Genomic DNA, 27,221 nt, shown 5'->3' on the forward strand with positions numbered 1-27,221 from the left:
CCATCGTGATGGATAGCTTGACGGACGAAGTGAGGCAAGAGTCACCATGGAACATGATTGTAAGAATATAATCCTGAATACTCCTAAACCTACTCTTGTAAATGCGCGGCCCAAGGGTGACTGTCGTGTAGTGTAGCAGTTTAGGGTTTACTTTAGGCCAGCTACAATACAGTACGTGCTGCTTTGTACATTTTGCATTTCCACATGTTCTGTTCCCGTTTCATATCCTGATTTTGTCTATGTTTTTGTGTGAAACATCCTGTTGAACTGTGCATAACTCTTGTGTGACCTTGATACTGAGTGTGCAAAGCACATTCCGTAACTTTCCACTGCTGATACTCCCTACGAAGAGTATATAAAGCCCCGACGCAGCTGCGCGTTAGGGCACGACTGAGAATAAACCAGATTGATTTAACTCATGTGGTTTGCTCTCTTTTTGTCCTCGGAGTACTCCTTGTAACGCATCTGAACAGCACACAGCGCAATCCTAACAATTTGGTGACCCCGACGTGATACTCTCAATCGGGTAAGACATGTTTGATTGACTACCTGATTGGAAGTAGTTCCGTAGTGCCCTAAGGAGGGCTTTGTTTTCCCTGGTTCGAGTCCAGGAAGAGCGCGCTATAGAAATTTGTGTAGCGCCCTAAGGAGGGCTTGGTTTTCCCTGGTTCGAGTCCAGGAAGAGCGCGCTATAGAAATTTAGATAAATATCTGCTGTTTGTTTCTGTTCAGATCCGTTTGCTTTACTGTACGATGGGGGGCTCGTATCCTAAACCTGAGGTCACAGACACCCCGGCGGAATGGATGAATAAGTGTGGTTTAGGCTATTACGTTACGCCGTGGCTGGACAATTTGGCTGGGTGGACGGAGGCAAATCCTCAGATTCCATCGTATTCCCGTGATGGGACGTTTAATCCAGGTTTCCTTGCTTCAGTGCACCGTATGATTTACGAAAGCAATGGTTTGACATGAAGAAGGTATGGGATAAATCAAAGGGTGTTTACACCCCGAGACCTGTTTTAAAGGCTATTCCAAAACCAAAACTTTCTCAGTCAACCTCCCATGTAAAAGCGAGGGAGGAATAGTTACGTCCCACTCATTCCTCATCTCATATACATGTCCAGTAAATTTGTTAGCACATGATTTAATGTGCAAATTAGAAGTAAATCTCACATCCACTCCAGATGGACTAACTATTGAAGTAAGTGAAATGTGTGGTGTGCAGTATGGGTTTGGAAGCCCTCTGTATGTGTATGTCTGGCAGCTCTGTTCAGATCAGCTCGCACACTTGAACACCTCATCAGTTGACACAGATTATATGATGAGGAGCGTTTGCTCGAAATAGTCGATGTGTTGCAACCTAGAAATGACGTCGCTGTGAATATAAAGGAAGAAATAGCTCCGGCTCAGGAAGGTGGCCGTCCGCGTCAACGCACCGTGTCGACATTTTTTTTTGGAGGGACACACCGAATGCTTTGCAGCTCCTGCGTGAGCAGTTAACTAGGTATTTCTCCGCCTGATGTTTTTGCCCTATCCAGTTCTGTGCTGCCACATAATATTCTGAACGCTGCTTGTACGTCCCAAGCTCCTCCCCCTGTTCTCTCTGCTCTTCCTAACACCCTGTGGGCGGATCATAAGGACGATGTGGGCTCTGTGAGCTGCTCTCCGTATGAAGCTGTTATTAAACACTCTACACCTGTTTATGTTAAACAATACCCTCTGTCTCCTAGTAAGCTCAATGGTATTGACAATATTCTAAAATCTCTTTTGCAGCAAGGTGTCGTGGTTCCTTGTGTCAGCCCGTATAACACCCCAGTGAACCCGGTCCCAAAACCGGATGGCACATGGCGCCTCACTCAAGATCTACGTAAAATAAATGAACTCATCGTTCCCGTGGCTCCAGTGGTCCCTGACGTTCCTTCTCTTATGTCTTCTATTCCGTGTGACCATGCTTATTTCTCTGTGATTGATTTGTGCTCTGCCTTTTACAGTGTTCCTGTGGGCCATGAGACTCAGCCCCTGTTTGCTTTCACACACAGGGGAAGACAATACACGTGGACGCGGTTGCCACAGGGTTTCATTGACTCACCGGCGGTCTTCACTGCCGTATTGCGGGACGCGCTGGCTGATCTCTGTCTTCCCCGGGGCTCCACGGTGCTCCAGTACGCGGATGATCTCCTGGTAACGGCGGAGGATCAAGACGCTTGTGCTGCCGCCACATTGTCTCTCCTCACACTCCTGGCGCAGAAGGGTTTCAAGGTCTCCCGCACGAAGTTGCAGTTTTGCCTCACAACTGTTCGCTACTTGGGACATGACCTCTCCCAGGGTTCCAGGAGGCTTAGCCCGGAACGCGTTCAAGTCATTATGGACACTCAGGTGCCTGCAACCAAGCACGCTCTCATGGCATTTCTGGGCCTCATCAATTACTGTCGTCAATGGATCCCTGACTGTTCAATCTATGACAAGTGTTTGCGTTCAGCTATAAGTCACTCAGATCCTTTGACTCAGCCCCTGGTCTGGACTGAGGACAGGCTAACGGCCTTCAAGGCTCTGAAGCAAGCTTTGTGCTCCGCCCCTGCTCTCGGGCTGCCGAACTATCGTTTGCCGTTTCACCTGTATGTGTGCAATCAGAAGGGGACCGCCTCTGGGGTGCTGGCTCAGGAGCACGGGGGGGGGCATGCGACCTTGCGCGTTTCTGTCTAAAACTCTTGACGCTGTGGCACAAGGGCTTCCTGGCTGTCTTAGGGCTGTTGCTGCGTGTGCTCTCATGGTCACGGACGCTGAAAAACTTGTTTTGTCGCATCCGCTCATTTTACACACTTCACATGACGTCGTGTACATTCTGCGGAATCTTAGCACTCAGCATTTGTCTGCTCAGCGTCGCTCTGGCTATGAGTTTATTCTTTTGGCCACAGAGCATCTCACTGTTAAGCCCTCCTCGTCGTTTGATTCTGTCGCCCACGCTCTTCAGCGTCTTCTTAACTCACAGGATGACGATGTTGCGTTTGACTCACATGACTGTCTTTCTAATATCGTTTTTGAGACTAGCATCCGCCCAGACTTACACTCCACCCCTCTTTCCACAGGCGATTCTCTTTTTGTAGATGGTTCCTGTTCCCGCCCTGCGGATGGTGTGTTCCTGTGTGGTTACTCTGTTTGTCGCCTCCCTGATGAAATTGTTGAAGCTCATTCTTTGCCTTTTTCTTCTGCTCAGGCTGCGGAGCTCTATGCTTTGACTCGCGCGTGTATTTTGGCTCAAGACACAGACGTTACTATTTACACCGACTCACGCTACGCTTTCGGCGTGGCGCACGACTTCGGCCGCATTTGGGCGTCTCGGGGGTTTACGACAGCCGACGGTAAGCCCATTTCTCATTCTTCACTTGTTACTGATTTAATTACCGCCTGTCTCCTTCCGTGCACGTTGGCCATTGTTAAGACACGCGCGCACACAAGAGGGGACTCATTTGAAGTAAAGGGCAATTCATTCGCTGATCGAGTCGCTAAAGCTGCAGCCGCATCCGGTGTCCTGCCTCCAGGCTTTAACTGCGCTTTAGTTTCTACTGATCGCATGGTTAGCGCTGTCTTACCTGACATAGATCTCATTTCTATCCAGGCCTCGGCCTCTGTGGCAGATACGCAGTTCTGGGATGCCCAGGGCGCGACAGAGAAGAGTGGCGTTTTGCTTGACGCACAGGGCCGTCTTTGTTTACCTCGTCACTGTACTCCCTTTCTCGTCCGCGAGTTCCATGGTCCCACTCATCGCGGCCGAAGAGGGGTAGTGGAAGATATGAACAGAACATTTTGCATCAATAATTTGCACACAGACGCACACAACATTCTGGACAAGTGTTTAACGTGCGCCCAGAATAATCTATCTAAACCAGGCGCGGTACATCAGCACCTTCCCATACCCGACACGCCTTTCCAAGAATGGCAGATCGACTTCACTCACATGCCAAAGCAGGGCCCGTTCAAATACCTTTTGGTCATGATTGACAAATTTTCACGGTGGATTGAGGCTTTCCCGTGTAGCAAAGAGAACGCCCGAACAGCAGTGAACAAACTTACACAGGAAATTATCCCACGTTACGGTCTTCCGGTAGGAATTGACTCTGATAAGGGAACGCCGTTCACCTCTAAGGTAACGCAGGAGCTATGTAAAGACCTCAAGATCAATTGGCGTTTTCATATCCCATACCATCCACAGTCCTCTGGCATTGTGGAGCGCGCGAATAGAACGATTAAGGGTAAGTTGCGTAAGGCTATGCAAGACGCAGGCACGAAAAATTGGGTCCAAGTTTTACCGTTGGTCCTCGCTGATATGCGCATGACTGCTCAGGTCGCTCTCGACAATTTATCTCCGTACGAGCTCGTCATGGGACGCCCCTTTCCTGTCCCTTGGCGTAGAGGCATGCAGGTTATAGGAACGGGTGATCTTGAAGTACATCTCAGCGAGTACGCGGTGGGTCTCATGCGGGTGCTGGATGAGTATTGGGCGAGAGTAAATTCCAAAAAGCCTCCCATTCCAGAGGCACACACTCACCCCTTTGAGGTAGGGGACAGAGTTTTAGTAAAGAGATTCGCTAAACTAAACGCTCCCATGGAGGAGTCACCCTACAGTGGGCCCACCGATGTACTCGCTGTAACTCGCACGGCTGTGCTAACGGACCTTTTTCCACAGTGGATCCATGCCAGCAGAATAAAGAAGGCTCCAATGTAATAGAAATCTATATTGTTGATGCTTAACAGACTTTTGTGTTTCAGAAAGTTGCTGTGACAATAGCTGACGGCCTTTTCAGGGATCCCCTTCCAGCATCTGGAGCAATCCAGTTTCGGCTGATCTACAAAGAGGGGATGGTTGGTGAGTCTTGCAAAGTTCTGGGCTGAAGAGTCTGAAAAGCACGGGAGCCTGTGACATTTTTCGCCGTCTGCACCCTGTGAGCATTAGAGAACAAAGTCAGTGACCAGTATGACTTTCTTCATCATCGTGCTGATCTCAACGCTTGGGGCAGGGTTACCCGCACAAGCAATACACCGGGACCCAAGGGATAACGAGTTTTAGAAATATGTAAACTTCACTGTAAAAACATCAATGAATATGAGTAAACCCTGTTATGTGTGTTCTTTGTTACCCCATGACAGCAGCGCTCCTTTTCCGGTCCGAATAGCCCCGTCTAACTACTCTGAGGTTAATATGACATGGCTCAGCCTGTGGCCCGTTTCTTTTCCGTTGTTGCATGGATCGTATATATAATATGATGATCTCGCACACAGGTTATGTCCCTGTGTCGGCCACGACTGGGGTGTGAATAATACTCTGGGCTTGCGTCAGAGTATTAAAGAGGGGATTGTAAGAATATAATCCTGAATACTCCTAAACCTACTCTTGTAAATGCGCGGCCCAAGGGTGACTGTCGTGTAGTGTAGCAGTTTAGGGTTTACTTTAGGCCAGCTACAATACAGTACGTGCTGCTTTGTACATTTTGCATTTCCACATGTTCTGTTCCCGTTTCATATCCTGATTTTGTCTATGTTTTTGTGTGAAACATCCTGTTGAACTGTGCATAACTCTTGTGTGACCTTGATACTGAGTGTGCAAAGCACATTCCGTAACTTTCCACTGCTGATACTCCCTACGAAGAGTATATAAAGCCCCGACGCAGCTGCGCGTTAGGGCACGACTGAGAATAAACCAGATTGATTTAACTCATGTGGTTTGCTCTCTTTTTGTCCTCGGAGTACTCCTTGTAACGCATCTGAACAGCACACAGCACAATCCTAACAATGATGTTTGCAGATGATATTGTGATATGTGGTGAAAGTAGAAAGGAGGTCGAGTTGGGTTTGGAGAGATGGAGGTATGCATTGGAACGAAGAGGAATGAAGGTGAGCAGTAGCAAAACAGAATACATGTGCATCACTGAGAATGGGGATGAGAGTGTAGTGAAGATGCAAGGAGTAGACGTAAAGAAAGTTGGTGAATTCAAGTACCTGGGGTCAACTGTGCAGGAAAATGGGGGCTGCGATAGTGAGGTGAGAAAGAGAGTGCGGGCAGGGTGGAGCAGTTGGAGAAGGATTTCGGGAGTCATTTGTGATAGGAAAGTCCCAGCAAAAGTGAAAGGTAAGATGTAGAAGACAGTAGTGAGACCAGCTGTGATGTATGGATTGGAGACCATACCCTTAATGTAGAGACAGGAGGCAAAGTTGGAGGTGGCGGAGTTGAGGATGTTAAGGTTTGTGATGGGAGTGACGAGGTTGTACAGGATAATGAACGAGCACATCAGAGAGACAGCACATGTGGAGAGCTTGGGAATGAAGCTAAGAGAGATGAGACTCAGATGGTATGGGCACATCCTGAGAAGAGATGCAGAGCATGTTGGAAGGAGAATGTTGAGGATGGAGATGCCAGACAAATGAAAACAAGGAAGGCCAAAGAGGAGATATATGGATGTGGTGAGAGAGGACATGAAAGTGGCAGGTGTGGTAGAGAAGGATGCGGAAGACAGGGAGCAATGGAGATGAAAGTTCCGCTGTGGCGACCCCTAATCGAGAGCAGCCAAAAGAAGATGATATACAGTATATATATATATATATATATATATATATATATATATATATATACACACACACACACACACACACATCTATATACACTCACACTATTACATGTTTCTTTTATTGCACTGCATGTTTTGTTACTATCTATTCCTGACTCTCTTCTATCTGTGAGCTGCTGAAACATGTAAATTTCCCCACCAAGGGATGAATAAAGTTTATCTCATCTCATCTTAAAGGAGAACTGAAAACAATTTTTTAAATCAAAATTCTATTTCTCATTTTATTAAATACAGGAATGCATTTTTGATCGCTATTTTGTTGCTGCTATAGCAAGTTATGAGTGTTTGAAATATGCTCTGTAATATATCAGTCCATATGTCAAAGCAACGGCCGTAAACGAGATTCGCTGAGACCTGTGTGAGACATCATAGGACGGAAGTAAAACGTACATCTGCCAACGTTCCCTGTGTCCAAAATTGCTCACTTGTTCACTACTCCCTACTCCCCATATAGGGAATTACTATATAGAGGACTATATAGTGAGCTCATTGGTAAAATGATAAAACGCTTTTGGACACTAGTCCGTCGCGCTGGTATTTATGTCATTACTGTCGCGCAATTAAAACGTGTCAGATCAGTCGGCTGGTGGGTTTTCAAAATAATGAACACATGCATGTATTTTTGTGATAAATCCATATTATACTGAGAATATTTCCCACATTAATCAATCAATACAAAGTACCTGCATCTTTCAGTTTTTTTTTTTTTAAATCAAGGCTGAACACTTTCTTCTTTGCCGCTGCCTTTTCTTAAATCAAATTTGAAACTTTTAATTTGATTTCCTTCAGCGCGACTGCAATGCATGATGGGATATATTGCTTTGGTTAGTGACCATCGTTGTAAACTACTTTTTGTGATGCATTGTGTGCACTATATAGGGTGTACATAATCCTCACTAAGGTTTTGGACAGCACTACAAAATGGCGTCCCCACTATATCATGAGTAGGGATCGATTTCAGACACAGGGCTTGTCAAAAGACGCATGCACCCTCTTTCAAATGCTGACGTAATCGAGCCGGAAGTTTTGTTTGTTTTGATAGCAATCAGGAATGTTTAAAAAAAGTAGGCAGTAATCATCATTTAAACTCGTTTTTTGTGCAATATTTCATTTGGAAAACAGTTTTCAAAATGGCAGCACTGACACCAGTGGCGGCTGGTGGTCTTTCAAACAGGGGAGGCTGGTCGGTTACGATATTTCCAGATTTTAAAAGAAAAAACACATCAATTTTGCCCACACTCTTGTCTCTGATCTGGCTGATTGTTGGCAGGGTCACAAACTGTGAAATAACAGGTTCTTTTGGCCCATTAGCCTACTGTCCAATATACATGATGGTGGTGTTGGGGGGGGGTATATTTTAACATTTTATATTTTAAAATTGTGGCATGTTGTTTAAAAATTGATCATTATTGAAAGCAGCTCTTTGTCAGGAACCTCAGCAGTAACAGCAGAGTGTTCTGGAATAGGCACAAGCACTGACCTTGGGGAGCCAAACATAGAGCTGGGTGCCACACATTTCATTCAATGACACTTTCCCTATATTTTACTTATTTTGACTGAGAAATGTTTTATTGACAATTTTGATAACCCTTCACTTTTAATCCAGGTCTGTAGTGTGAAATGTTCACGGCTGTGTTTTTGTTTAAAAATGTTTTCCAAATTGTAGCTGTGTTTAATTCATATCCAGAAAAATATATATTCCAATATAATATACACAGCATAAACATTTTAAATAGATTCTATATTTTTGGTCCATCCATGACATATTACTAAAGTAGCCTATTTACTGTTGTTGATGTGGGTCACTTGCTGTTAGCCAATTCACTTTCTCGTGCCAGGAGAGCTGAAAGGAACGAGTATTATTCCCTACCTTTTTCACCAAGTCAGTTTGAGGCGTTGGTCTACCCTGCTCTTTAATTTTAATTTTTTCCTCAAAAGGAAGACTGGCAAATGGCTTTGCCAAAATTAAATCAGCAATGCTTGGCATCCGTGCGCAGCTTTCTTGCTAGCTGACTAGCCCCCTCAAGTTCAAGTTCAGTCACTCAAATAAACGAAATTTCTGGAACTAAGATAGCAAACTTGACAACACTATATTTACACTTTATTTACAATGAAAATATATACAAACTAAAAAAGCTGGTAGAAACCGTATGTAATGAATGAAATCGAAATGTAAGCTGATCTCTTACAAAACACCACAGCACTTGCGAATCCGCATGGGACTGAACTGAAATTCACCGCTGCCTGTCTATATTTGAAACGAGCTGTCAATCAAAGAAAATATCCGGCCGTTTTCACCAATCACCAGTCTCCTCGCGGAAACTGCCATGTCCCTCCCACTGTGAGGCTCGGAGTCCGTGGGCGGGCATTTTCGCAGTATTTGTCCAATAACCGTCTTGCATTTTGAGATTGAAAAGCGCATAGCTCCCAAATGCCGTTGAAGTCCACTGAGGCTGGGAGTCCGTGGGACTCCGTGGGCGGGCGTTTTCGCAGTATTTGTCCAATAATTGTCTTGCATTTTGAGATTGACAAGCGCAGAGCTCCCAAATGCCATTGAAGTCCACTGAGGCTGCGCTGCATCGCGCTGTCACGAGGGGGAAACAGTGTTGCCAGATTGGGCGGTTTTAAGTGCATTTTGGCGGGTTTTGAACATATTTTGGGCTGGAAAACGTCAGCAGTATCTGGCAACATTGGGGGGAAAACTTACGCACACATTAGGCGAACTGGGGAAACTTATAACGGAATGATTTCTCACTGTAGTTGGGTTGAGCACATATATTTCTATGATTCTGGATCTGAAATAGCAATGTTATAAGGTCGGCTATAACATAAGCCTAGCGCAATTCATCCTACACGATGTTCGTCATTTTTAGAGGAGGCTGAGCCTCCCTCGTTGTCTTAGAGCAATCGCCCGTGACTGACACCTGGCTGACACTTCACGGTTCGAAGTCTCACACAAGTCTTGTGAAGATCACGCGGATAAGTGACGCCTGCCGTGGACCAAACGAACTAAACTCAAACATGGCTAAAAACCGAATCGGCCTATGAGTATAATATTTAATTGCAATTAGTTGCCAATATGAGTCACGATACAAGGTTACTAAAACCGAAAACGTAATTGAATAACACATTAAGAAATAAAGCAAGTTTAAAAATGACTTCAGTTCCTCTTTAAACCTCCCAACTGCTCCAAAGCACTGAAACTGGAGACTCCTTCCATCAATGTTGAACATCTTCAGAACAATGCTTTGAGATTTTTCTTTGTTCAATATCACTTTTTTTTTTTGCAATCAGTTGGACTGGCTGGCGTACAAATCCCTCAGATAGTTCTTGCTATAGAAATGAGAACAAGTGAATTTATTATTTTTTTAAATGCCATGAATCAAAACTCGTTATTGTTCTTACTTGTCTTGTACCAGTCTCTTTTTATTCCCTGTTGAAGTGAATAAGAGCTGGAACTCATATGGAAAAATGAAACGAAGGGAAAACGGTAACGCTTATCACAATCACACAGAAATAATTTCAGACCGATTTTCCTTTTCTTTTTAACTTTGGCTCTGATCGCTAACTTTAAAACAGTGTAGCTGGTGGACAATTACTCGAATACGAGGCTGCAGGCGAGCTGTTCAAAGATAATAGAAAACCATAAACAGATAACAGAACAGACGAGCTCTGTCTCTTAAAGCTAATAAGCTTTGACTGTGGATGAGGTCACATCATGAAAAGAGCAAAGAAATCTCCAAGTTGTATCATGGCACTGGAAGAGTCGACTCGCTCTGACCCCGAGAATGAGATGAAGGCTGTTTACTTCACTTAAAAACAACATCAGCTCAGACAGCACTCTGTCTGAATCACTGTTTAATGAGGAAGTCTGCTCGCTGTGGTGTTCAGCAGCCATTTATAGCAATCAAGGCCAGTCAGGGGAATGGAGGTAATGGATGCTGAAGGATTGTGAGTTCTGGAGCTACTTTTGCCTCATCGAAACCAAATTCAAATCCTAATTTTAGTCCACTAACAGTGTATCGCATGTCAAAAATGGCAGAAAATTTGAGGGGGGAAAAAAAGTAGATTTAAAGCAATCCACACTTCAGCCCGGGAGAAACTTTCTGGAAATACGAAGCACAACGTCAATCTCAGGCAAGACACGACAGGTGAAGAGGATGTTATAGAGATATATTAAAAAATAAATTCATTCATGAATTTAAAAAAGTAGGATGCAATGTGCTACATATTCGTATTAAAGTTGCATTCTTGCATTCTGCCTTTCTCATTTTTCAAAGTGTAGGTCATAAAAATAATTTTCCCAACACCTAATTATTTTTTAGTGGACTGAAAGCTACTGAATTTGAATCACAGACTTCCAATTTTATTCATTTTTTTTAAATAGAACAATTAATGAATTTAGAGCCATGTGGCCTTAAATTCTCCGCTATTTTTTCCTGCTTCACCATGACCCAATTCAAGATACTGCGTCATGCGTCACGTAGTGGGCTTTCCCTGTTCGCGCAAGGCATTGTGGGATACAAATTAGAAACAGGAGAAGAAAATCGAGGATGCAAATGAAAAGTGGAAGACCGACTACAGGAACAGAAAGCGAGAAGAAAAGACGTTATATGTTATATATGAAGGAAAGGAAATGCAGGAAATATCTCATCTCATCTCATTATCTGTAGCCGCTTTATCCTGTTCTACAGGGTCGCAGGCAAGCTGGAGCCTATCCCAGCTGACTACGGGCGAAAGGCGGGGTACACCCTGGACAAGTCGCCAGGTCATCACAGGGCTGACACAGACAACCATTCACACTCACATTCACACCTACGGTCAATTTAGAGTCACCAGTTAACCTAACCTGCATGTCTTTGGACTGTGGGGGAAACCGGAGCACCTGGAGGAAACCCACGCGGACACGGGGAGAACATGCAAACTCCACACAGAAAGGCCCTCGCTGGCCCCGGGGCTCGAACCCAGGACCTTCTTGCTGTGAGGCGACAGCGCTAACCACTACACCACCGTGCCGCCCGCAGGAAATATCAAACTAATAAATATCGGCGCTCAGCGAGCACCTCGGTGTGATCAGCTGTTCGTTTAGCAACAGAATGATGGAACTGTCAGTGCACGCTCAAAGGGAAACCTGCGCATGCATGCGCACACACACACACGGACTTCCTCTGTCTGCTTGACTGCGCAAAGCAAGCGATTTCATGCACATTATTTGCTTTAATCCCCTTAAATTAAATAACTTCTCAGCCACAGAATGGCCTGATATTTTGAGATATTACAGAAATAAACATCGATCACAATGACCAAATATCAAAGGGAACTAAATTTCACCGATTTTATGAAATTGAAAGGCCGTATAGCTTTAATAAAAAGGAAAAATCTAGTCTTTTGGTGTAAAAAAAAAAAATTTATTTTTCAAACAATGGTTTATGTTTATTTTATTATAAAAAATTTCTTTTTTTTAAAATCATTCCTCTATTGTTTCATGCCATGTAAATACGAAAACTATTTTTTGCACATAAAATCTAACACAAATCCAACAATCAATAACATTTTTGGAAATTTGTTTGGAATAGAATATAACATAGGAATGTAAAATTTCAGAAAATGTGGAGATTTTTGGTCCTGAATCCAGGAGAGAAGAGGGGAAAAAAATGTTTCTGGGGAGGTGAAAGAAAAAAAAACATCAACATTGTTTCAAGTATTTCCACTTTAGTTTGATAAAGAAATTGACCCAACAATGACCTATCGGACACTTTTTAGGGATACGTATGCAATATGATGCGATCGTGAAGTGGACGGCACTTAAAGCCTTCCTAAAGTTTCAAACAAAGTTTCAACCTGTCATGTCTTGCCTTTTAAACTATCTGGGCATATGTACTGTACGTACGTACGTCAGTGTTCACCAGCAAATGCATTCCTGTCCTCTTGGTTATTCTGTGGCGAACAAAAGAGCAAACAAAAGAAAAAGATTGAAGACTTCATGGCATGGCCATAACATCCATAGGAAACCATGACAACCGCGAGTACATTGGTGGCAGGAATATTAGTCAGTACCAATGCACGGCGCTGGGGGGAGTCTATATTTCAGTGTTAAGACGATAAGGAACATGCCGTTGGATGAACTATACAAACCCCATTGTCTCGATCCGGTTTTAATAATGGTGTACTTGTCTGTCTGATGGATTAACACTCACCTTCCAGTGTGTACTCTTCATGATCCTCCCATGATGCACGGCGCTGGGGGGGAGGTCTATATTTCAGTGTTAAGACTATAAGGAACATGCCGTTGGATGAACTATATGAACCCCATTGTCTCGATCCGGTTTTAATAATGGTGTACTTGTCTGTATGATGGATTAACAGTCATCTTCCAGTGTGTACTCTTCATGATCCTCCCGTGAGCCTGGAGATCAAGTGCAGGCATGTGGTTCTGGGTGTAATATTACCAGAATCTCACAATATTGCAAGAAAATGACAGCACAGAAATTTCAAAAAGTGACCTTGCTCATCTGAAATCGATGAGTGTGGTCTGTGGAAGGGTCTGTACAAATAATTTTCCAGTATCCTCTTCATTTTTTTATTGTACTTTCCACTTTCACTTTCCCTTTTCCATTTTTTTCTCTCTTCTTTTCAGAAGAATGCAAAGACTGGAAGCTTTCTTTTTTTTCTCCTCCTGTGTAAAGACCACAAGCGGAGGCCATCCACATCGGATCTGCTTTAATATCATCAGATCTTCAATTAAGGTACATGAATCCTTTCATCATGGCACACTTTCAGCCTGTTCAGTGTGCTGAGTGCAGGATGTTTAGTCATTCTTCCTCCGTCGCAAGCGATAGCTTTATTTGTGATAAGTGCAGATTAGTTAGCTCTCTGACGGAGAAGATTATAGTGTTAGAAGCGTATATCCTGGCTTTAGAGGTGGTCAGTGAGAATGAGAACAGTGTAGTTTCTGTAGGGGAAAGTCTGGATGCCCTAGGTGGAGTTAGTAATCCCCCAACTCCGGCATTAGAGCCCTTACAGCGGGGCGAATGGGTGATGACTCGGCGGCATAAGCGTAGAGCCAAAGCTACTGCTGAGCCTTGCCCACGGGAGCACCACTCCTCTCTGCATCACATGTCGAACAGGTTTGCTCTCCTTAGTGATGCACCCACTGAGAAACCTGAAAGAGTTCTGGTTATAGGGGACTCTATCATATGGCACGTGAAATTAGCTCAGCCTTTAGGGGCACGAGCAGCTTTAGTCAGGTGTATACTGGGAGCCAGGGTGCCAGACATAGCAGGTAATCTTAGGGTCCTAGGCAAGCACAGGTTCTCAAAGATAGTTATCCATGCAGGAGCTAATGATATACGCCTTCATCAGTCTGAGGTTACTAAGAGTAACTTTGTAGAGGTGTTTAAATTAGCGAAGGCGATGTCCGATGCTGTAGTATGCTCTGGCCCCATCCCAATGCGGCGTGGCAATGTAGCTTACAGCAGGTTATGGTTGCTGAACTGCTGGTTGTCTAAGTGGTGCTCTGAAAACAGTGTGGACTTTATAGATAATTGGGCTAATTTTGAGGGCACTGCTGGCCTGTTAGGGCAGGACGGTATCCATCCCACTCGGGAAGGTGCTGCTCTCATTTCCTGCAGCATAGGTCATAGTCTCAGAACAGGCCTAGTTAATTTCTGACAATCCAGAGCCAAGGCCAGGGAGCAGACGAACAGGCTAAACTGACTGTCTGCTAGCTGCACAGAGTCGTCACTCAGGGTCCACTACTTTGAGACTGTGTCTGTTCCCTGAGCTCAACAAAAGAAAGTAGAAATATTCAGAGAGTTTGTTCCAGTAACCTAATCAATATAGAATTAGATCATACTGGCTGTACAGCCGCTGCCAGCACCTTTGATCTAAAGGTGGGGCTATTAAATATTAGATCTCTTACATCTAAAGTGCAAATGGCTAATGAACTCATTACTGATCAGGAGTTTAAAGTGCATATCAAGGGTAAATTCAGGAGCAAGATCAATGTAATTCTCCTATTTTATATTAAACTTTAGTCAAATATCTGTAACATTCTGCATTCTCTGCAATTTTTTTTACCTTGCGCAATACGAGAAAAATTCAGTTGAAATCAAGCCATTTGAGGCGAATTGGTCCGCCTCTGAAAAAACTTGCCATTTGGATTTCCCGGCAAACATTGATTTTTGTGACGTCATCTGCAGGACGCCTCCCTCTGAATCCGTCGTCAGCGCTGGTTTGTTTATGAAAAAACGACCTGGTGGTTTTCTGCAAATTTCTTCAACATTATCGCGTAATTATTAAAATGGTTAACAGATGTATCATAGGAGGGTGTAGCAACACCAATCATGATGGGATTAGTACTCATCGTTTCCCAAAAGACCAGACAATGAGAGAGAAATGGGAGCGCTTGGTCTACACAGGCTGTGCACTGAAACCGTGCAAAGCTCATACAGCCTGCTGGTGCTTCCGCAGGTAACGTCACGAATCTGGCTCCAGACTCCCTTGGGATTTTTCCAGATACGTTTTGTTATTTTATTTTTTTCTGCTGTAGACAGATGGCCTTGTGCAAAATTACCCTTCTGGATGAGTGTGTAAAGGGACATACTTTCATACAAAAAAAAAAAAAACCCAAAAAACACGAAATTAGTCCAGAATATGCACGTTAATGTATTTTGTTTAACTGAAACATGGATTAAGCCAAATGAAAATATAGCATTAAATGAAGCGAGTCCTCCTGGATACAGTTATATACACCAACCTCGTCTAACTGGCAGAGGAGGAGGCATCGCAGTTATTTATAATGATTATCCTAGTTATAAATTTAATACCTTTTGAAGTTCTTCATACTCATATAATGTATGTAGCCTCAAAAAATAGGTCTACCCAGTTAATTCCGTTACTTATTATTTACAGGCCGCCGGGGCCATATTCTGAGTTTCTTTCTGAATTTGCAGTTTTTCTCTCAGATCTGGTTATTTCCTAAGACAAAGGTTTAGTTGTCGGAGATTTTAATATTCACTTCGATAACCCAGAAGACCCTCTGAAAACAGCGTTTGTGTCCATTTTAGATTCAGTAGGGATTAATCAGCATGTCATAGGACCGACCCATAATGGTGGTCACACCCTCGATCTAATACTAACGTTCGGGTTAAACGTAGAAAATATAGTCATACTTCCACAGTCTGAAGTTCTCTCAGATCATTATCTCATCTCATTCAAAATATGTCTGAGTAATAATATATGCACCTCACCATGCTACTGTACTAAATGTACATTCATGACAACTACTGCACAGAGCTTTATAAATGATCTCCCAGAGCTGTCAACTTTGATTGGGTCACTGTCAGCCCCTGCAGAACTTGATCAGGCAACTGAATGCTTAGAGTCAACGTTCCACCATACTTCAGATAATGTAGCTCCTCTAAAAAGGAAAATGGTCAGAGAGAAAAAATTAGCACCCTGGTATAATGATGACACTCGCACTTTAAAACAGACCACTCGAAATTTGGAATGTAAATGGCATCAAACAAAATTGGTAGCGTTCAAATTAGCATGGAAAGAGAGCTTCCTGAAGTATAGAAAAGCTCTGTGCTGCGAGATCAACATATTTCTCCTTCCTAATAGAAGATAACAAAAATAATCCTAGATTCCTATTTAATACTGTAGCAAAATTAACCAGGAATAAGTCCACTATAGACATACCTGCAGTGTGTAGCAGCAACGACTTCATTATTTTTTTTAAATGACAAAATTGAGAATATCTGACAAAAAATTCAAAGTACTAATTTAAGGTCAGACAATGTAAGTGACTCTGTAGTTAACAATATAATTATCAGATCAGCAATTAGAATGTTTTACTCCCCTTAGAAAAATTGAATTATTTTCATTAATCTCGGCATCAAAAGCCTCAACTTGTGTACTAGATCCCTTACGTGCACGTCTATTCAAACAGATAATACCTGAAGTAATTGAACCGCTTCTAAAAATAATAAATTATTTTCTTATGATTGGCTATGTACCCAAATCCTTTAAACTGGCAGTTATCAAACCCCTGATTAAAAAACCTGACCTTGATACCTGTTAGCTGTCCAATTATCGGCCAATATCAAACCTCCCCTTTATCTCCAAGATCCTTGAAAAAGCTGTGGCACAGCAGTTATGCTCATATACTCATTGGACTGTATATGCTCATTGTATAGGAATAATATCCATGAAATGTATCAGTCAGGATTTAGACCTCATCATAGCACAGAGACAGCTCTGGTTAAAGTAGTAAACAACCTACTGTTGGCATCTGATCAGGGCTGTGTCTCGCTGCTTGACCTTAGTGCAGCATTTGATACCACTGATCATTCCATTCTTCTGGATAGACTAGAAAATGTTGTGGGAGTTAAGGGAACGGCCCTCTCCTGGCTCAAGTCTTATTTAACTGATCGCTATCAGTATGTTGATGTAAATGGTCATTTTTCGAGACATACTGAAGTAAAGTTTGGTGTTCCACAGGGTTTTGTCTTGGGTACACTGCTTTTTTCTTTATACATGTTACCTCTGGGTGATATTATTCGTAAACATTGTATTAGTTTCCACTGTTATGCTGATGACACACAGTTGTATGTTTCTGCAAAACCTGATGAGAGACACCAGCGTAAAAGGATTGAGGAATCAGTGAAGGACATTAGACACTGGATGCTTATTAACTTCCTTCTGCTCAACTCTGACAAGACTGAAGTACTTGTACTCAGACCACATGCAGCTAGAAGTTAAGTTTTCTGATTACACAGTAACTCTGGATGGCCTTTCGGTTTCTTCATGTGCAGTGGTAAATGACCTCGGAGTGATGATTGACCCCAGTCTTTCATTCGAAACGCACATTGGTAACATTACCCGGATAGCTTTCTTTCATCTCAGAAATATTGCTAAGATAAGAAATTTAATGTCACTACATGACGTGGAAAAACTAGTTCATGCTCCAGGTTGGATTATTGTAATGCCTTACTATCTGGATGTTCCAATAAGTGCATAAACAAGCCCCAGTTAGTTCAAAATGCAGCAGCAAGAGTCCTTACTAGAATTAGAAAATATGACCACATCACCCCTGTCTTATCCACACTGAATTGGCTCCCAGTCGAATTTCATATTGATTATAAAATACTACTATTGACCTTTAAAAGCACTGAATGGTCTCGCACCACAGTACCTGAGTGAACTTCTGCTCCTCTATAACCTGCCATGCCTACTTAGATCAAAAGGTGCAGGCTATCTGCTGGTACCTCGTATAGTGAAGGCTACATCACGGGGCAGAGCCTTTTCTTACAAAGCCATGCAGTTATGGAACAGCCTTCCAAGTAATGTTGAGGAATCAGACACAGTCTCAGCGTTTAAATCTAGGCTGAAAACATATCTGTTTAGTCAAGCCTTTTGTTAATGGTGTTTATGAGGTAAAGGTGTACAGTAGATCTGGAGGGTCCTCAGACAGAGTGTTTTGGTAAACTGGGATGTATGGATGCTATCAGTCCCCCACTCGCTTGCTCACTCAAGTTTGTTGACGGTGTAGTGGCTGCTGCTTTATGTCCCGGGGCTCCCTCATGCCTGTGTTACCTTCTGGCTCTCCCCTTTTAGTTATGCTGTCATAGTTAGTTGCCGAAGTCCCTGCTTGTACTCAGTGCAATATGTATACTGTTCCTACTTATTCAGGTGACATTGGGCATACCTAACAGCCTGTGTTCTCTCTCTCTCTCCCTCCCCCCCAAAAAAAAATATCTGTCCCTCTGAGTTACATGTCAATCCTGAGATCGAGATGCTGACCTCTTCTGCTCCTCGGACCTGCTTGATCCATCCTGGTGCCCTGTGTCTGGTTGGAGTCTCATCGCATCGCTCCTGTGGAGGACGGCCCCATGTGGACAGTTGAAAGTCACACCTGGAGGATGCTCTGGACACTTACAGTAATGCTTTTATGGCTGAGAACTACAGTTGACTTGCTAACTTTAGGACTGCAGTTGTCATGAACAGTTTTGCACTCAAGTTTCCATCAATGAAGAGTTATAAGATCAACGAAACTGACTTCATGTTAAAACTGTTAATGTTATAGTCATGTTGTCTATTGTTGCCCAAATGAGGATGGGTTCCCTTTTGAGTCTGGTTCCTCTCAAGGTTTCTTACTCATGTCATCTGAGGGAGTTTTCCTTGCCACTGTCACCACAGGCTTGCTCATTGGGGATAGATTAGGAATAAAATTAGCTCATGTTTTAAGTCATTCAAATTCTGTCAAGCTGCTTTGCGACAATGTTTATTGTTAAAAGCGCTACACAAATAAACTTGACTTGACTAAAATGAACCACATCATGGCCTACAAAAGACATCCAACCTGCAGAAGCATATTGAGGTATGTAAATGTTTTATTCCAAGAGAAAGCTTGCAACAACGTTGTGCGTGCTTTTAGAGCTAGCAATAATGTTGCAATAGCTATGCAGTCTGGTTAGTTAAATGACTTTCTATAGATTTGCCCGCCAAGTTGCCATCGCCTTGTTCACGGCTAACTTTAACACATAGCTAGTTAACTTGGACACTGTTAGTTAGCATTGTAAAAATGGAGTTATGCTAACATGAATAACATTAACTTACCTGAAGTCCTTTCAGAAATATGTAGGTTTTAGCATAATCTTGCTAAATAAACAGAATGTAGAAATCTTTCTTTTCTAGTAACATTAGCTACGTAATATGATTTTGAGTTTGAGAAGAGTTTGCTAGCATGTCAGGTGGAGTTTCACTGACTAGCTAGCTTAACATTAAACCACCATGATGGCACAGCATGCATTCATTTTGTAAATCCAGTCGGTTGCTTCAGAGGCATTCGGTATTGTAAACATTGTGGCAATAACAATGCATCGAAAGAAAATGTACTTTTAATACTTAAGTATTTTTAAAAGCAAGTACTTCAGTACTTTAACTTAAGTAAAAATTTGACTGTACAACCTTCACTTGTATCAGAGTAACATTTGACCAGTGGGATCTGTACTTTGATTTAAATAATGAAATTGGGTGCTTTGTCCATCTCTGGTAACATGTAGGAACCACAGAGTTCAACAGGGACCTCGCAAGCTCACAAATACAGCTTCAGAGTTTGTGGATTTTATTCTGTGCATCCTCCTTAAAATTCATCATGAATGGTTTTCATATCAATATTTATTATTTTTTCAGTGGTCTCAGAAAGAAATCCTGCATTCTGATTGGCTGGTGCCGGTCTGCGGAACGGTCCGTAATTTCCTATCTCTGACCATGGTCAGATCTTTTATCTTGGCTGAGATTTTCAGCTTTGCTTTTGCAATTTTGTTGTTGCACAGTTGCTGTGAGTTTTTCATCGTAATTTCCCAACAGTAGCACTAAAATCTGGCTTAGGACTGAGATGAACAGCACAATGAAAGTGAATTTTACTATCCTGATGAAAATGACAAAAACAAGAAAGTTGAAAAAGAGAAATCCCAGGAAAAAGTGAAACAAAGACGATGAGAGTTGATGAGCAAAGTTCAGAATTTTATCGAGCAACAAAGGCCAGAAAACCACTTATGATATAAACTTCTGGAAAAGGCATCTGCAATCATTCGGTGAGCACAGAACTATTGAAGACATACCTGGGGAAGAGCTCAACACCCTTATCTGCCACTTCTTCATGGAAATAAAGAAGAAAGATGGCAGCCACTATGAACCTACCACCCTGCCAGCATTTCATCGCAGTCTTCAGCTTTATCTTAACGACCATGGTTCAAAGCTGGATATCCTTCAAGGCAAAGAGTTTTCAAAATTCAGTGATGCTCTGTCATCGATTAAGAGGCAGCTAGTTCATGAATTTCGAAAGGGTAATCACCCTCAAGCGGCTTGTCCATTGACGGAGGTAGAGGAAGAGCTGATGTTTGAAAATGGTGAATTTGGCATGCACAACCACACGTCTCTACAGCAAACTGTTTGGTGGCTCCTTGCACTGCATTTCAGATTCAGAGCTAGAGACAATAGCAGGAAGTTGAAATGGGGAGATGTACAACTCCAATGTGATGACAAAACCAGGAAAGAAGTGCAGGTTTGGGTCACCAAAAGAGGCTCAAAAGTCCATTATAGCAAAGGTCCTGGCAGAGCTTTCAGTCCAATAGCACAAGCATCCAACAACGAACAGTGCCCGGGTTGCTATGTCGTTATCGGTTTTGCACATTTTTTCAGAAGCACTGAAGAATCAATTTTTTGGAGTGAAGAAAATAAGTTATTTACCAGCTTAAGGTCGGTCCGTATCCTTGACTTGCAAGTGATGTCAAAGCAATAGAAACCCGGATGTTGGCCATGTTGGTGGAGATACAAATGTGGGGTCAAGCGACATTCCATACAAAACAGTCATGCATGCACAACTTTCTTTTTCTTTTAGCTATGCCATATCTTTGTGCTGTATATGGTTGTGGTCGCAACAGCACTTATGACCGTGGCACATTCTGATTTTTTAGAATTCCGTCCATGATTCAGAAAGAGGGCAAGGAAACTCTGAGGCTTAATACGGAGAGGGGACGAGGTGATCAGGACACTTCGTCCAATAGTTAAGACTTTCCATCCAAAGCCTTTTTCATACGCACTATCAATTATTTTATATTTCAGGTATCCTGGTGTTTGCGAATGAAAGCCCCACGAGAGCACTGCTCCGTGCCTAAAGATTTAATATGATCCAACCAGCTTTAAAAATTAATAACTCTGCCAACGGAGCTCACAGCAAAGCCAAATTTTACACTCCCCTCCCTTTAAGTCTCCCCCTTTGAAAGAGCATGGTCTCGGGTTGGTAGGACCGCACCTCGGCCTGGGATTTGTGAGTAAAGCCCCCACGAGAGTGTTGCTCCGTGCCTGAAGACTGAATATGATCCAACCGGAAAATAGACATGCAAGTGAGCAGCCTTCAATGACAAGAGAGTGAACTCATCCCAGGATCAGCAAGTGGCATGGGCCTACTTGGTTACCCCCCTTAGTACGTGCTTTAATGTCAAAGCGTACATACTATGGCACTCATTTCCTTTACAAAAATGTGTTTTGCTTCGGTCAAATTCCATTGAGAAATAACTAGAGACCAAAGGTTTAAGCTATGACACGTGGAACGTGGGGTGGATGCGTCACATGGTGAGTGGTAGTGCCAGTCTGACGGAACATGGATTGATTACCTTGCTGATGAGGAAGGGTCCTAGGTACCTGGGAGCCAGCTTGTGGGAGACGGTTCTGAGTGGCAGGTGGCATGTGGAGAGCATGACTCATTGCCCCACCCAGTAGGTGGGCGCCTTAGAGTGGCATTTGTCGGCCTGCCTCTTGGATGCTAGGGTGGAGCAAATGAGTCTTCTCCAGGCCAATGCCCACGTCCTCCTGCAGCGCTGTATGAAGATCTGGGCTGAGGGTACGGTGACCTTCTCCTCTTGGTTGGGGAAGAATGGTGGTTGGTAACCTAGGAAGCACTGGAAGGGTGAGAGACCTGTGGCAGATGAAGGAAGAGTGTTATGAGCATATTCGACCCAAGATAAGTACTTACTCCAAGAACCGGCATCCCTGGATGCGATACACCGGAGTGCCACCTCCAAATCTTGATTTGCCCATTCTGCCTGGCTGTTGGTTTGGGGATGGAAACCTGAGGAGAGACTACAGGAGGCCCCAGTGAGTTTGCAGAAAGCCCTCCAGAACTGCACAGTGAACTAAGGACCCCAGTCGGAGACGATGTCAGTGGGGAGTCCGTGTATGCGAAAAATATGGAGGATAAGTAATTTGGCAGTTTCTTTAGCTGTGGGAAGCTTGGGCAGAGGGATGAAATGGACTGTCTTGGAGAAATGGTCGATAACTGTGAGGATGCATATGTTGCCACCTGAGTTGGGGAGTCCTGTGACAAAGTCCAGGGCGATGTGAGACCAGGGTCGATGAGGAGTCAGGAGGGGTCTTAGCAAGCTGGCAGGGGGTTGATTGGCTGTCTTGTTCTGGGCACATGTGTCACAAGCTGCCACAAACTCCTGGATGTCTTCCTTGATGGATGGTCACCAGAAGTGTTGTTGGATAAGTGCCAGAGTTCGAGCAGTGCCCGGGTGACAAGCCAACTTGGAGCCATGAACCCACTGCAGCAACTGGGTTCGCACAGAATGGGGAACAGATGGTTTAGTGGTGTATTGCTTGAGTTACCTTCTCCGGGGTCCTGCTCCAAGGCCTTCTGCACTAACGTCTCTACCTCAAGTAGGGCAGCTCCCACCAGACAGCATTGAGGGAGGATGGTTTGGGGCATTCTAGACTCCTCCTGGCGGGAAGAGAATATCCTGGACAGGGAGTCGGGTTTGCCATTCTTGGAGCCTGGACGGTAGGAGAGCGTGAAATGGAAGCGGGAGAAGAAGAGAGACCATCGGGCTTGCCGTGAATTGAGACGTTTGGCAGACTTGAGGTATTCTAAATTCTTGTGGTCAGTCCAGACAAGGAAGGGGAGATCCGACCCCTCAAGCCAGTGCCTCCACTCCTCCAAGGCGAGCTTGACAGCCAACAACTCTCTGTCACCGATGTTGTAGTTTTGTTCAGCAGGGGACAGCCGGCGAGAGAAGAAGGAGCAGGGTGGACCTTGTCATCACTGGCCCTCTGAGAGAGGATGGCTCTGACCCCTGACTTGGAAGCATCGAGCTCCACAATGAACTGTTTGGCCAGATCGATTATGGTAAGAATGGGTGCTGTGGTGAACTTGCGCTTGAGCATGGAGAAGGCTTTCTCTGCTTCCTCCCCCCACTTCAACGGGGTCCTGATCAAGGTCAATGCCATGAGAGGTCCAGCCACCGTGCTGAAGTCGTGGATGAAGTGCCTGTAGAAATTGGCAAACCCAGGAAACGCTGGAGCTCTTGTCGCAAAGATGGGGTGGGCCAATCGGCAACTGCCTCAAGCTTGAGGGGGTCCCATCTGGATCCTTGCTGGGGAGATGATGAATCCCAGAAATGAGACAGAGCTCTGGTGAAATTCGCTCTTTTCCGCCTTGACGAACAACTTGTTCTCTAGCAGGCACTGGAGGACCTGTTGGACGTGACCCTGATGTTCCTCTAGGGAGCGGGAGAAGATCAGGATGTCATCCAGGTACACACAAATGAAGATGTTTAGGAAGTCCCTTAAGACATCATTAACAAGTGCCTGGAAGACTGCGGGTGCGTTAGTCAGGCCGAAAGGGACCACTAGGTACTTGTAGTGACCAGTGGTGGTGTTAAAGGCCGTCTTCCACTCGCCCCCCTCCCTGATCCTGATGAGATGGTATGCATTGCGTAGATCTAGCTTGGTAAATACCTTGGCTCCCTGGAATAGTTCAAAGGCTGTGGTCATGAGCGGTAGTGGGTAGCGGTTCTTGACCGTGATGGCATTGAGACCCCAATAGTCAATGCAGGGGCGGAGCGACTTGTCCTTTTCCACGAAGAAGAATCCCACCCCTGCTGGGGAGGAGGAAGGGTGGATGATCCCAGCTGCCAAAGATTTGGAAATGTACTTCTCCATGGCTTTCCTTTTGATGGGAGAGAGAGAGTAGAGTCATCCTTTGGATGGCACTGTCCCAGGTAGGAGGTCGATTCCAGTCATAGGGTCTGTGAGGAGGTTGGGACACTGCTTGGGTCTTGCTGAAAATGAGTTTAAGATCCAGATATTCCGAAGGCACGTGAGAGAGGTTGGGGAATTTACTGGCTGAAGGCTACGGTGGTTTGACAGGAGGCAGAGTGGTGTTCAGATAGGAAGCTAGGCAGGACTGGCTCCAGCCTAGGATGGTGTTGTCAGCCCAGTTAAGGTGGGGGTTGTGCTGCATTAACTATGGTAATCCTAGAATGATGGGTACGTGGGGGTTGTTCATGATGTGAAGCTGGATGGTTTCTTAGTGGTTACCAGAAATCCTTAGAGCAGGGGTGTCAAACCTGATCCATAAAGGGCCTTGTGGCTGCAGGTTTTCATTCCAGCCATGCAGCAGCACACCTGACTTGGCTCATTCAATCAACTGAACTGTCTTCACACAGTCAAATACTTGCAGCCACACCCACCCTTGATTAAAGGGTGGGTGTGTCAGTTGATTGAATAAGCCAAATCAGGGTGCTGCTGCATGGCTGGAATGAAAACCTGCAGCCACATGGCCCTTTATGGATCAGGTTTGACACCCCTGCCTTAGAGTGAGCGGGGCAGTAAGGTGGGTGATGGTGGTCAAGCTGGTGCCATTGAGTGTCAGGACAGTGAGAGGGAGGTCGGAAGCGAGTAGCGGGATTCCCAGACACTTGGCAGTGGCAGAGCAGATCAGGTTCCTGTCTGCCCCTGAGTTGATAAGGGCCTGGAGATGGTGATGCTGGTTGTCACAGATAATGATGATCGGGAGTAGCGGACGATTAGCGGGGGACTGGTTCCGAGCATTGCCCACCAGGGCCCTTTTATTCACTGGTGGGCTCGTCCTTTTAGCGGGCAGGCTCGGCAAATGTGTCCCAGCTGACCACAGTAGAAGCAGGCCCCCGTGCTCTGCCAGTGATGTCATTCCTCCGCTGACACCCGAACCCGGTCTACCTGCATGGGTTCAACGGACACGGCAGGAGGTGGAGAGGAGATGAAGCTGGGGTGGTTCTTCTCTCTCCTCCATTGCTGGATCCGAGCATCGATGCGGTTTGCGAGGTCCATGAGGCTGGAGAGGTCCGATGGCAGTTCCCACAATACTAATTCATCCTTGATGGCATCGGTCAAGCTGTGCAGGAACGTGTCGATCTGGGCGCTCTTGTTCCAACTGCAAGATGCCGCCAACATCCGGAACTCTATGACATAGTCTGAGGTAGACCGGGACCCCCGCCGCAGCTCCATGAGCTCTCTAGCCGACTCCTGGCCAGACAGAGAGCAGTCAAAAGTTTGGCTCATCTCCTTGGAGAAATCCTTGAAACTGGAACAAAAGGATGCATCGGCATCCCAGACTGCTGTTCCTGACTCTCTGGCCTTGCTGGTGAGAAGCGTGATTGTATATGCTACCTGGGAGCGTTCTGTGGGGAAGGCCAGAGGTTGCAGCTCTAGGATCAAAGAACATTTGAGACAAAAATGATCTGCAAGTACCTGGTTCTCCATTGTAAGGCTCAGGAAGTCTCGGTTCGCGGAGAAAGGTGGTGGCAGGAGCTGAAGTAGGAGACAGCTGGGCAAGGGTAGGCACGGCTTGGTAGCACTGCATCTGCATGGTGAGAAGGTTGAGTGAGTTGGATAGGGTGGTGAGGTTCTGGGTAATTTGTTGTAGGTCTTGTTGGTGGGTCCTGAGGAGAGTCCCTTGCTGCTGGATGGCCGTTCTCAGATGGGTGAGTTCCACTGGATCCATGCTGGCCAGAACATACTGTTAGGAGTGGTGGAAATGTGGTGAAATAGGATCCAAAAGCAGAACACGACACAGACAGTAATCCAATAAATAAGGGGTTTTAATTCAGGGAAAAAGGGCGTGGCAAAAAGGTAAACAAATAAAATGAAAAAAGTAGCAAAATAGTCCAGGTGAAAAAGGAGACAAAAAACTTGACAAAAAATGAGACAGACAAGGACAAGAAAAGGGCTAGTGCAAAAAAACATGAATGAGAAAAAAACGCTAGAGAAAAAAAAAACATGAAAAGCATAAACGGCACAGAAATGGCTAGAGTAGCAAACAAGACATACTGGCAAAGTCTGAGAATGGCATTTAAATAGGCAGTGGTGAAAACCAGGAAGTGAATTCAGGTGAGCGCTGGCTGAACAGGGAAGCAGGCAGGATGGAATTCCCGTCCTGGATCCGGATCGGCGCTGATGTGGGAGATCTGTAATCTCCAGAGTGGATGTCCGGGGCAGATCATGACAGATTATCCTTAACATGCAAGTACAGTGGTGCTTGAAAGTTTGTGAACCCCTTAGAATTTTCTATTTTTCTGCATAAATATGACCTAAAACATCATCAGATTTTCACACAAGTCCTAAAAGTAGATAAAGAGAACCCAGTTAAACAAATGAGACAAAAATATTATGCTTGGTCATTCATTTATTGAGGAAAATGATCCAGTGTTACATATCTGTGAGTAGCAAAAGTATGTGAACATCTAGGATTAGCAGTTAATTTGAAGGTGAAATTAGAGTAAGATGTTTTCAATCAATGGGATGACAAATTAGGTGTGAGTAGGCACCCTGTTTTATTTAAAAAATAGGGATCTATCAAAGTCTGATCTTCACAACACTTGTTTGTGGAAGTGTATCATGGCATGAACAAAGGAGATTTCTGAGGACCTCAGAAAAAGCATTGTTGATGCTCACCAGGCTGGAAAAGGTTACAAAACCATCTCTAAAGAGTTTGGACTCCACCAATCCACAGTCAGACAGATTGTGTACAAATGGAGGAAATTCAAGACCATTGTTACCCTCCCCAGGAGTGGTCGACCAACAAAGATCACTCCAAGAGCAAGGCATGTAATAGTCGGCGAGGTCACAAAGGATCCCAGGGTAACTTCTTAGCAACTGAAGGCCTCTCTCACATTAGCCAATGTTCATGAGTCCACCATCAGGAGAACACTGAACAACAATGGTGTGCATGGTAGGGTTGCAAGCCACTGCTCTCCAAAAAGAACATTGCTGCTC

At 44.4% G+C, this 27,221-nt stretch overlaps 2 protein-coding genes across 2 annotated transcripts in view; one reads left to right on the forward strand and one right to left on the reverse strand.

The window, feature by feature from the left end:
* The window catches only part of LOC132889094 (pro-neuregulin-3, membrane-bound isoform), an 855,315-nt gene that overhangs the window by 537,174 nt on the left and 290,920 nt on the right, over positions 1-27,221 (reverse strand). The gene's annotated exons all lie outside the window — the stretch shown is intronic.
* LOC132889095 (uncharacterized) lies at positions 946-5,745 on the forward strand. The gene is made up of 2 exons (XM_060925259.1): positions 946-3,359; positions 4,768-5,745. Exons 1-2 carry the CDS (start codon positions 2,618-2,620, stop codon positions 4,788-4,790), a joined length of 765 nt encoding a protein of 254 aa, XP_060781242.1. The 5' UTR covers positions 946-2,617; the 3' UTR covers positions 4,791-5,745.

The sequence above is a fragment of the Neoarius graeffei genome, chromosome 7 (assembly GCF_027579695.1).
Source record: "Neoarius graeffei isolate fNeoGra1 chromosome 7, fNeoGra1.pri, whole genome shotgun sequence".
Lineage (NCBI taxonomy): Eukaryota > Metazoa > Chordata > Actinopteri > Siluriformes > Ariidae > Neoarius > Neoarius graeffei.